Source organism: Herpailurus yagouaroundi, unplaced genomic scaffold (genome assembly GCF_014898765.1).
Source record: "Herpailurus yagouaroundi ecotype Mexico unplaced genomic scaffold, PumYag 140, whole genome shotgun sequence".
Taxonomy (NCBI): Eukaryota; Metazoa; Chordata; class Mammalia; order Carnivora; family Felidae; genus Herpailurus; species Herpailurus yagouaroundi.
In genome coordinates, this window is record NW_024412395.1 from 76,057,918 (window position 1) to 76,068,374 (window position 10,457).

At 39.1% G+C, this 10,457-nt stretch overlaps 1 protein-coding gene across 2 annotated transcripts in view; it reads right to left on the reverse strand.

Annotated features, from left to right (window-relative positions):
* The window catches only part of PGAP1 (post-GPI attachment to proteins inositol deacylase 1), an 81,266-nt gene extending 71,810 nt beyond the window's left edge, over positions 1 to 9,456 (reverse strand). The window contains exons 1-3 of one of the 2 annotated variants that reach the window (XM_040475741.1): positions 9,183 to 9,456; positions 2,565 to 2,718; positions 978 to 1,153 (exon numbers count right to left, since the gene is read on the reverse strand). In XM_040475741.1, coding sequence (XP_040331675.1) covers positions 978 to 1,153; positions 2,565 to 2,718; positions 9,183 to 9,329 — 477 coding nt within the window. In that variant the 5' untranslated portion in view covers positions 9,330 to 9,456. The remainder of the gene's footprint in view (positions 1 to 977; positions 1,154 to 2,564; positions 2,719 to 9,182) is intronic. The other variant, XM_040475740.1, reaches the window with a different exon arrangement.
* Positions 9,457 to 10,457: the final 1,001 nt, after the last annotated feature.

Consider the following 10,457-nt stretch of genomic DNA (forward strand, 5'->3'; position numbering starts at 1 on the left):
ATTGCTCCTTATTCCTTGAACTTGAGGTAGATACATCCCATCACTTCCTCCTCGGTATGCCATTGCCCTGTAGCTTCTTGCCCTGTGCATATTCAGCACTGCATTCAAAGTTGAAAAATGCAAATTTCTAGAGCTTCTATTTCTGCCTGACTCTCTTCTTTCTAATACCATGCCCACAGATTTAACCACTCCAGTAGCCCCAAATTCCAATCTCTGCCTTCTTCAGTTCAATTATATAAATGTGTTCTGCTTGATCTTTACCCACTTGTCCCATGGTCTGGGAAATGCTTTCAGGCAGAAAATCAGGGCAATCATGAAGCTCACCTCACATGTTTTCCTTCTTTCAGGGATCAAGGTCCTTGGCCAACACTTAAAAACATGTATTTCAATATTTTGGCTAGCTTTATAGTTGCTTACATACGGAAGTGGTCTACCCTAGTACAAGTTATTCATAACTAGAAGCAGAAATCCATACTAATGATCTTTAGGAAACTCAATGCACTTCTGATTTATAAAGTTAAAAAAATTTTTTTCCCTTAAATTCACAAGAGACATTTCTTATAAATTCAATTTATTTTTTTCTCTTATTTTTTTTTTAAGTTTATTTATTTATTTTGAGAGAGACAGAGAACCCAAGCGGGGAAGGGACAGAGAGAGAGAGGGGGACAGAGGATCCAAAGCTGGCTCTGTGCTAACAGCAGAGAACCTGATGTGGGGCTCGAACTCAAAGACCATGAGATCATGACCTGAGCCAAAGTCGGACGCTCAACTGACTGAGCCACCCAGGCGCCCCTTATAAATCCAATTCAAATTTCAAAACTACGGAGTTCAAAATAAGACTCCCACCAAAACAAAAAACAAACCTTTGTGTCATCTGTAACTTCCATATAAACAAATACATGATTTAAAATATGCTGAATGTCTTAAAAAAAGATGTTAATAGGTGATCACTATTGATTTGCATGCTTATCTCCTACCTTATAGAGTTTGAGAATTGTTTTAATGCATTCATGTACAAACTTGGTCTGTTTCTGAAGACTTCCACCATATAGTGCCACCAGTTCTTCATTAAAATTCACACTAAAGAAGTCAAAGTGGTATTTGAAGTCAATGTCTTCTGCTTTTCTAAGTGCAATAGAGCCAACAGAACGGACTGCAGAGGAAAATACAATGAGCACATTAAACAAAATTTTTAACGTTTTATTTATTTCTGAGAGAGACAGCACGAGTGGGGGAAGGACAGAGAGAGAGGGAGACACAGAATCTGAAGCAGGCTCCAGGCTCTGAGTTGTCACCACAGAGCCCAACGTGAAGCTTGAACCAATGAACCATGAGATCATGACCTGAGCCAAAGTCGGACACTTAGCTGACTGAGCCACCCAGGTGCCCCAAACAAAATTTTCAAAAGTTGCTTCAAAGTCTCTTAACAAATAACTTTATCCCACACTCCCAAGTATAAACAACCTACTTCAGGGTGACATCCTCCAACGGTATCAATTCAGAAGAACAAACCATTGTTTGTGCCCTGTATGTCTTGTGCCCTAAATGTTTTTTAAATTTAAGTTAAATAGAACGTAAACAGGTCATTCATTCTTTACCTGCTTCCACTTCAGTAGGGACAACAGCTAAAAGGGAGGGGAAGAATTCTTTGAAGAGTAAGAAATGTTAGTCATCTGTATGAGTCATGCTTGAGGATTTTAAGAATGAGAAAATCCCTACAAGAAATAATATGCTCCTCACTTGGTTCAGATACCTATGCTTGATTTGTCTTTTTCTTACACATGACATCCAATCCATCAGTAAATCTTATCATACTCTACTTTCCAAACATATCCCCCAATCAACAATTCTCATCATTTCCACTACTGTCTTCCTAATGTAAGCACCATCATCTCTTGCCTTAACTACTCTAATAGTTTCCTCATTGGTCTACCTGCTTCCATCACTGTTTCAGGTTTTGTTCTGTTAACTCTACAGAATTTGTGAACTGATTGCCTTAATTGGCATTAAAAATTGCAGTGTATGGTTTAGCAAACAAAATACCTATGTGCCATTCCATTTTTTTAACATACGTAATTCACATACTATTCAACTCATTATGTAAAGTGTACAATTCAATGACTTTTAGTATATTCATCGAGTTCTAAAATCATTTCTCTAATCTAACGTTAGACATTTTTAATTACCCCAAAAAGAAAACCCTGTACTCATTAGTAGTCACTTCTCATTCCTCTTCTCCTTCCAATTTCTGGAAATTACTAATTTACTTTCTGTCCCATGGACTTGCTTATTCTGGACATTTCTATAAATGGGATCACATACGTGTTTTTTTATGACTGGCTTCTTTCACTTATGTTTTTAAGATTTATCCACATTGCATCATGTAATTCATGTTATCAGTTAATTCATTCCTTTTTTATTATATAAGCTTTAGGTGTACAGTTTTATAATTCAACATCTGTATATACTACAAAGTGATCATCACCACAAACTTATTTACTATCCATCAACATACAGCTGGCTCCCTTCACTCATTTGACTCACTCCCAAACCCCAAGACTTACCTTGCTTATAACTTCCAGCATTACCAGGAAGAAAGAGGACTGGAATACCCGTCAAAGGGAGAATTTTGTGCTCTTCAGCATAGGATCCTTCTCCATAAAGATATAATTCATATGCAGGATAGCGTTTTGCCAGTTTCTTTGGAAGTTCTATTTTCTACAGCAAAAAGAAAAAAAAAAGCAATTTCACTTTAATTAGTTGTATTAATACAATTCAGCCTACTGTGTCCATTTCTGTATTACACACATTTGAAACAGCATAGCATAAAAATACTACTAATGATAAAACTGCACTTAATGTTCCAAACAAATTTTACTTTTAGCTTATTCATACGTAGAATGCAGAATTAGTCTTGAATTATGTGAGTTTTGAACCATGCAGTTTTCAAGAACGCATAAAATGGAACCACCTGAAATTCTAATGAATGCAAATTACTCAAAGTAGCCACTGACTAAAGAAAAACACTGAGGTATGTCAGCAAGTTACATGTTAATATAATTGGAAATGCTCTTAATATAGTATCAGTATCAATTATACTTAGAAATAATAAAGGCTTTCCATTAACAAATCAATTCTTTTTTGCTATTTTAAACTATTTTGTAATGTCTTTCCTTTTTTTCAGGCCCAACTATATATTCCAGCTGTTATACCATTCAAAACAAAGTAAGCTTGTTTTGTAATACAGCTTTCTGACCTCTCAACTTAATATGCTTTGATCTGCAATGTGCTTAACACATTAATCTGAACCTTACAGCCATGTCTTGGTCAAGACATGTACACTTTTCTCACCATAAACATGCCAATGAATTAGCATCTGTTTCAGTTTTCATGGACCAGGTGTATGGTTTGTCAGCAAGCCTTAAACTACTCTGCAATTCATACTTTGTATAACAAATGAGCCAGTAATTCACGCAATTTTTTTTTCCAACAAAACAGAAGTTAGGTCTTAATGTCATCCCCAAAACATAAGCATCTATGAATGTGATGGTAAAGTATAAGCTCTCCTTCTCTTCTTCTGCCCCTTTTTTGAGTATAGAACCATTAAAAATGAAATCAGTTACATTGAATAGATTTTAAGTAGACATCAATAGATTTAATGATCTAGCAGTGCTGTACATGTGCTTGATAAAAATTTTAACTACTGAATGAATTTTAAAGCCTATAAATGGTAATGACACTGAAAAACCTCACTGTTCTAAGAAGCAGAATTCTGATTATTCATGCACATTCAAGATTCTTTTAAAAATATTACCATCAACAATCTGTGTTAATAACACCTGAAAATATCTTTAGAGACTGTGCACTTATTGCTTAAAATATTAGCAATTTTATCTCCTCCAATACCCAAAATGCAGAAATACTAATCCCGCAATTCACTTTATATATATATATGGGCTTCAACTCAAATTAGCCCCAATACTGACTATGCACAATGTATAATAAACTAAAATGATGCAATATTTTGATTAAGTATACATTAAGCAAAAAGGAAACATGAGAGAACAAGAAAATGTTAATCTAAACTTCTCCCAATTTAGTACATCTTTTGATATGACAGTACATGAATATTAGATCATTCTTTTTATTTTTATTTTATTTTTTCTTTTTTTTTAATTTTTTTTTTAACGTTTATTTATTTTTGAGACAGGGAGAGACAGAGCATGAACAGGGGAGGGTCAGAGAGAGAGCCACACACAGAATCTGAAACAGGCTCCAGACTCTGAGCTGTCAGCACAGAGCCCGACGCAGGGCTCGAACTCACGGACCGCGAGATCATGACCTGAGCCGAAGTCGGATGCTTAACCGACCGAGCCACCCAGGCGCCCCTAGATCATTCTTTTTAGTACATTAAGTTTTGAACTAGCTGAAACTTAACTCAGAAGAATAAGAAACTATCAATATATTGAAAAAGAAATATTTAATTCTCTAGAGATAGAAAAACAAGTTCAAGTTGGGAGTGGCAGGAAGAGAAAGAAAGGGTTCTGACCAGATTAAAGACAGAAAATTATAGGCCTATGAAAAGGATGCTGATGAAGAAAAAGATGAGGGTCAAGGGATTTAAAAGAAAACTTTTATAGTAACAAGAGTCCCATATATTTTAAATTATTTTGCATATATTATTTTAAATGAGCACACCTTCCCAAAAACAGACCTCCAATCAAAATAAATTACACTTATACTTAAATAACATGTCCACAATCCTGCCCCTGCTGTCCATCCCTCCTTGACTCTGCCTTAGTACAGGTCCTTCTAATCGCTAAACCCCAAACTCTTTCAAAAGACAAAAATTCTAATAAGTTCCCAAGTACTAGAAAAATACCAATTCAAGAAACAAATGTCTTTTTTTATGACACATATCTTTTACTTGTAAATCAAAACTGGAAAATTCAAATTTGAGCTCCATAATTAAGAAAAAAAGGAGAAAAAAGAGATTTTGATCAAAATGCAGTTTAAAAGATCTTACAAAGAGCTCTTGGCTCTTTGTTCATCCCACCCCTAAAAACTCCAGCTTAATAAAAACACCTAGGGACAACTGAATCTTTTAGACTGGTTGGTCTTTCTCCCTGTCATAACCTCCCTGCTACAATCCAGAGTTCATAGTGGTGTCAAAAAATACCTTGTTAAAACATACAACTTCTGTGCTTCCTGACTGCATTTATAAAGGCTTAAGACAGTGGTCCTCTAATATTTGGCTCTAATTATTCTTACCTTTCTTAAACTTACACATGCCATGTTTTAAAATTTATTTTTAATATGCTTCAAAATTCAAGATTCAATAGAATGTACATTGAAAAGGCTCTCTTCCACCACTAGTCCTTTAGCCACCTAGTAGTTTGCACCCACAAGGCAATCAGTGTTAGCAGTTTATATATATACATACTGCTTATACAATGTGTCCTGGTGCCTTCCCACCTTCACAAATGCTATTCTTTATTCCTGCAATTTTCTTTAAAGAAAATTTTTTTTAACATTTATTCATTTTTTGAGAGACAGAGTACAAGCAGAGGAAGGACAGAGAGAGAGAGAGAGAGAGAGACACAGAATACAAGAGCCCAACATGGGGCTCAAACTCATGAACAGTGAAATCATGACCTGAGCCAAAGTTGGATGCTTAACCGACTGAGCTACCCAGGCACCCCATTCCTGCAATGTGAACTATATATGTGTGTGTATATATATATATATACACACACACACACACACACATATACACACACACACACATATATACATATATATCCTCTAATTCACTACAACTTGGCTACAGCCTTTGACTACTGAAGATGAACTTGGACACTGTCTTCTGTGAAGAACCTCATATGCGCTCTTACAGTGAAACTATAACATTTAGCACATTTTAACTATCCATTACATTCCTGTCTCCCCCACTGTACTATAAAGACATAAAGGCAAAGTCTGATTCATCTCTAATTCCTTCTTACCCATACCTTGTATCTAGAATATACTAGACACAGAGTAGTTATTCAATAAATTATTTGCCAAACGAACATCACACTTAATAACAAAATGCTATCATTTGTATTTTCCAATATCAACATTTTCTTCAGATAGCAACTGCTAGGTCACTTATCTGAAGACGGTCAAATAAATTACTATATGGGAGAAAAACAACACAGATGTTTCTTCTTGAATTCTACAATTTGCCTAAAACTGTTTGCTACCAAATAAAAGCTGTGCCTTGCTATCATAATAAAGCAAGAAGCTTTAAGGGATAATGTATATTTTGCCTGGTAGGTCTGTGAGATGTCCAGTTAACTCTGAGTAAGTGAATCTACGAAAACCAAAGGTAGAAAATGAATACTCAATTTTAAATTCAAAACTTCATTCTTACAAATAGGTTCAAATTCCTGTCCCACCTTTTATTTTTTAAATGAAGAATAAAATAGAGTGTGTTTCAACTATAATTTTTTCTAAAATTCAGCTAACAAATATGCAAACTAACAGTAAAAAAGAAGAAAAGTGTCAAGAAGCTGAAAAGCCAACGAATATGCCAACTTATATGCAGGTATCAACCTGTGAACAATTAGAAAGCTTACTACGAGATATAACTAGAAGTAAACAATACATATGATGGACGTATTTAGAATACTTTTATTCATTAAAAACCACTGGTTCTTAATAGAACGATCTCAGTTATCCAGAAATCTCACTATATTCAAGATGACTCAATTCTACAGATAGCCTTTAACTATATTTCTAAAATAACATGACCTGGTGTACACAATGTTAAGATACAAGAATCGAATATAATACTGTAGTGAATTAACACAGCCTCTTTTTACATCATAAAAATAAATATCAACTGAAAATGTGAATCAGAAACTCCTGCCACTGTAATTATTACTGTACTGACAAATAATATTAACAGTAATGGAATAGTAAAACCACAAAAAAGTAATTTGAATCAAAATAGCTAAATAGACTACTCAGCAACAAAAAAACCCAAACAGCTCTTTTGCATTAGCTAATTTTCTGTCTTTCCAGTTAATTTTATGAGGCAAGAAATGCATCTGTGAGGTCCATATGCTTTGTTCCCAACACTAAGCAATTTCCACTACTGCAGATATTAAAGTAGCTTCAATAATTGTGGGCAATCTCAAAATAAATGGGAATTCGTTCTGTATTGTTACAGATAATTTTGTTTTAATCAAACTCTTCAATGAAGTAGAAAACTAAAGTGACTATTGAGTTTCTCAATTATTACACCATAGAAAAATGAAAGATTATAAGGGCTCTATTTTCGGTTTTAAAAAAACCTTAAAAGCCCACGTATTTAACTATGTATAGACTCTGATAAACATAAACCGGCATATGTGCTTAGAAACTGAGACAACAGTAACACATTAATATCTTCTCCTTCAATAGCATCTGATATCAAGTTCTTCCACTCCTTTATAAGCACTGATGCAAAACCAAGATAAGGATCTCAAAGCAAATGAAATCTAAATTAGAATTTTGCCCACGGGAAAAGATGTTCTTCAACAATTTAAACCTTAGGTATTTTGGGGCGCCTGGGTGGCGCAGTCGGTTAAGTGTCCGACTTCAGCCAGGTCACGATCTCGCGGTCCATGAGTTCGAGCCCCGCGTCGGGCTCTGGGCTGATGGCTCAGAGGCTGGAGCCTGTTTCCGATTCTGTGTCTCCCTCTCTCTCTGCCCCTCCCCCGTTCATGCTCTGTCTCTCTCTGTCCCAAAAATAAATAAACGTTGAAAAAAAATTTTTTTTTAAACCTTAGGTATTTTTACGATCTAAATAATAGCAGCATTAATCAAATAACATGCTAATCCACAATGCCCTGGGCAGAGGCAATCACGATCTGCATTCTACACCTTAAAAAAAAAAAAAATCTGCTATGGTTTTAAAAATAAAAGAAGAATGCGTTTTATCAGTAATGTATTATAGTACACATACTTTCTATGATGGGTTACCATTATAACATGTATTCCATAATTAGGAGATGCGTTTAGCAATAAAACAGTCATTCGAGAGAAATTTTTTTGGACAGTTGTGTAATTTGTCACCACAGCTGGTCATGAATGAAATTCCAAATTCTCCTAAACTGAACTGATGAAGCAGTTGTGATAGAAAAATCTCAAAATGGAACGGAAGAGGTGGGGGACGGCGCGCGCGCTCTCGAGACAGAAGGGCCGGGTCTCTCCTAAATTGCAAACACAGCGAGAAAACAAAAACACCACTATGAAATAGATTTTGTATACAACTGCTAAGAGGCGACAAGCATAAACACAGGCTTGCATGCACACGCACGGGCCGGTGACCTACAAAACCGGAGGTTCCGCAAAACTTTACAGCACGGAACCTCAACAGTTTTCCATTTAATTCCTCCCCAGGTTAGCCTTTCACACAGAGGTAAGACCCTGGAGTCTCAAAGGCAGTCTTGGGATCTAGCCAACACAAACTCTGCGGAAGCTCAGTCCCTTTCCAGAAAAGCTAAAGCTGACGTGCAAATCACTGCGCGGGATGGTTAAGAATTAGGTGCGTGGAAAGCCAAGGAGGGTCCAGGGGCACCTGTTAAGGCAGGAACGCAGGGAAAATGGGGTTTAGGTTTAGGGAGAGGCGCTGAGTTTGCGTCTCTGTGAATGAGGCGGGGTGGGCCCGGGCAGTCAAAACAACCAGTGCCTGGGATTTGGGACCGGGAAGGGGGCGGGAGACAGGGGAGCAACTATGGGGGGCGGGTAGGATGCTCAAGGAACCGTCTACCTCACACCCCACTTTAAGGGAGGACACAAAGGCGGGGTGCCCGGCTGGCTCGTGGGAGGAGCACAGACTCTTGATGTTGGGGTTATAAGTTCCAGACCCATATCGTGCGTAGACATCCCCCAAAAGTAAAAATCTTAAAAAAAGAAAGAAAGAAAGAAACAGAAAAAGAAAAAAAGAGGACACAAAGGGTAGGTGAGGTGAGCAGGGAGGGCGGGTGGTCGGCAGAGTCTTCTGGGAGGAAAAAACAAAAACAAAAACAAAAACAAAAACAGACGAGGTTGGCATACGGGTGCCACAGAGGCGCGGGGAGCCAAAGCAGGAGAAACCCACAGGAGGGGCCCGAGTCTCAGAGCGCCCAGGTGAGGAGAGAGCCGAACCTCACCTGATACTCCGGGTACTCAAACATATAGCTCATACTGCACTTGTTCTCCTCGAAGCCGAAGAAGACGTCCCACAGCCCCAGGGTCGCCATGAAGACCATAAGGGCATAAAACGCCAGGTTCCAGAGATTGACTGAATGAAGAAACATGGTGCCGCCGCCGGCGCGCGGCCCCAAACCCGGACCAAGAGACGCGAAGAACGCCTAGCAGCCAGCGCCTGAGCGAAGCCCGGACAGCGAGCGCCTGCGCGGACGCCCAGCCTGCCCGCGCGCCCGCCCCACAGTGCGCCTGCGCGAAGTCGGTCTGCTGCGTCTCCCGCCGGGCTGCTTCTGGTAGAGAGAGGAGGCGGCGTTTGCGGCGCGAGCGCGAATCCAAGGGGAAAAAAGAAGGGATGAAAGCGGGGTGGGCAGGGCGAGAGACCGAAGGGAAAAAAGGGAGGGAACAATGAGAGGGAAAGGAGGAAGGGGGCGCGAAAGGCTATGAGAGGCTGGCTGAGGGAATGAAGAGGAGGGCGCGGGAACCTAGGAGGCGAGGAGGGGGAAGGGCTGGCGGGGGGAGGCGGGTGGGGGGGCGTGGGTGTGTGGTGAGTTAACTTGGAGAGGGAGAGACGCTTACTGGTAGGGAGCTGACCCCGCGGGGGGAAGGGGACCGTCAGCTGTCGCGTCGCAAACCTCTCTAGCCCTGCGCAGTTTAAAAGCCACATTCGCTTTTGAAATGCCTCAGGCCTCCGCAATTTCGGTTCTCCCAGTGGTGGTGGGGCACGTTCAACAGCTCTCAGGACCAGTTAGCTTGAGAAGGGAACAAATGGTTTTTCCCGCTCTTTGACCAGAGACCTTGGCCCAATGGGGAACAGCACTTAAAAGCACCAGCACATAAATAACAGCCAGCAGGTCGACAAGATTCAGTTCTTGGTGTAAGATGAAAGCCTGAATCACAAAAAGCATTGCGAGTCTTTAGGAAACGGTATTAAAATTTCCATGAACACTTCCAACAGTTGTCAGCGTGACCAGTTGGACGCTGTCTTGCCTTGCTCCCCAGGATCTTCACCTCTTCGGAATTCGGTTCCAAATTAATGTGAAGAGACAATTTCGCTCGAGCTTCCACTCAGATTCTCAAGTGACTTCAAATTTAGAAGAATTTCAGTTTGGTTTTGCACAAAGAAGGGGGTGAAAAGCAGTTCAAAAACCATTCCTAATCATGAACAGTGACTTCATTACCCTGGAATGTTATGCGAAGACACAGTATCACTCTTTCAAGTTGACCAAAGAACAGATGCG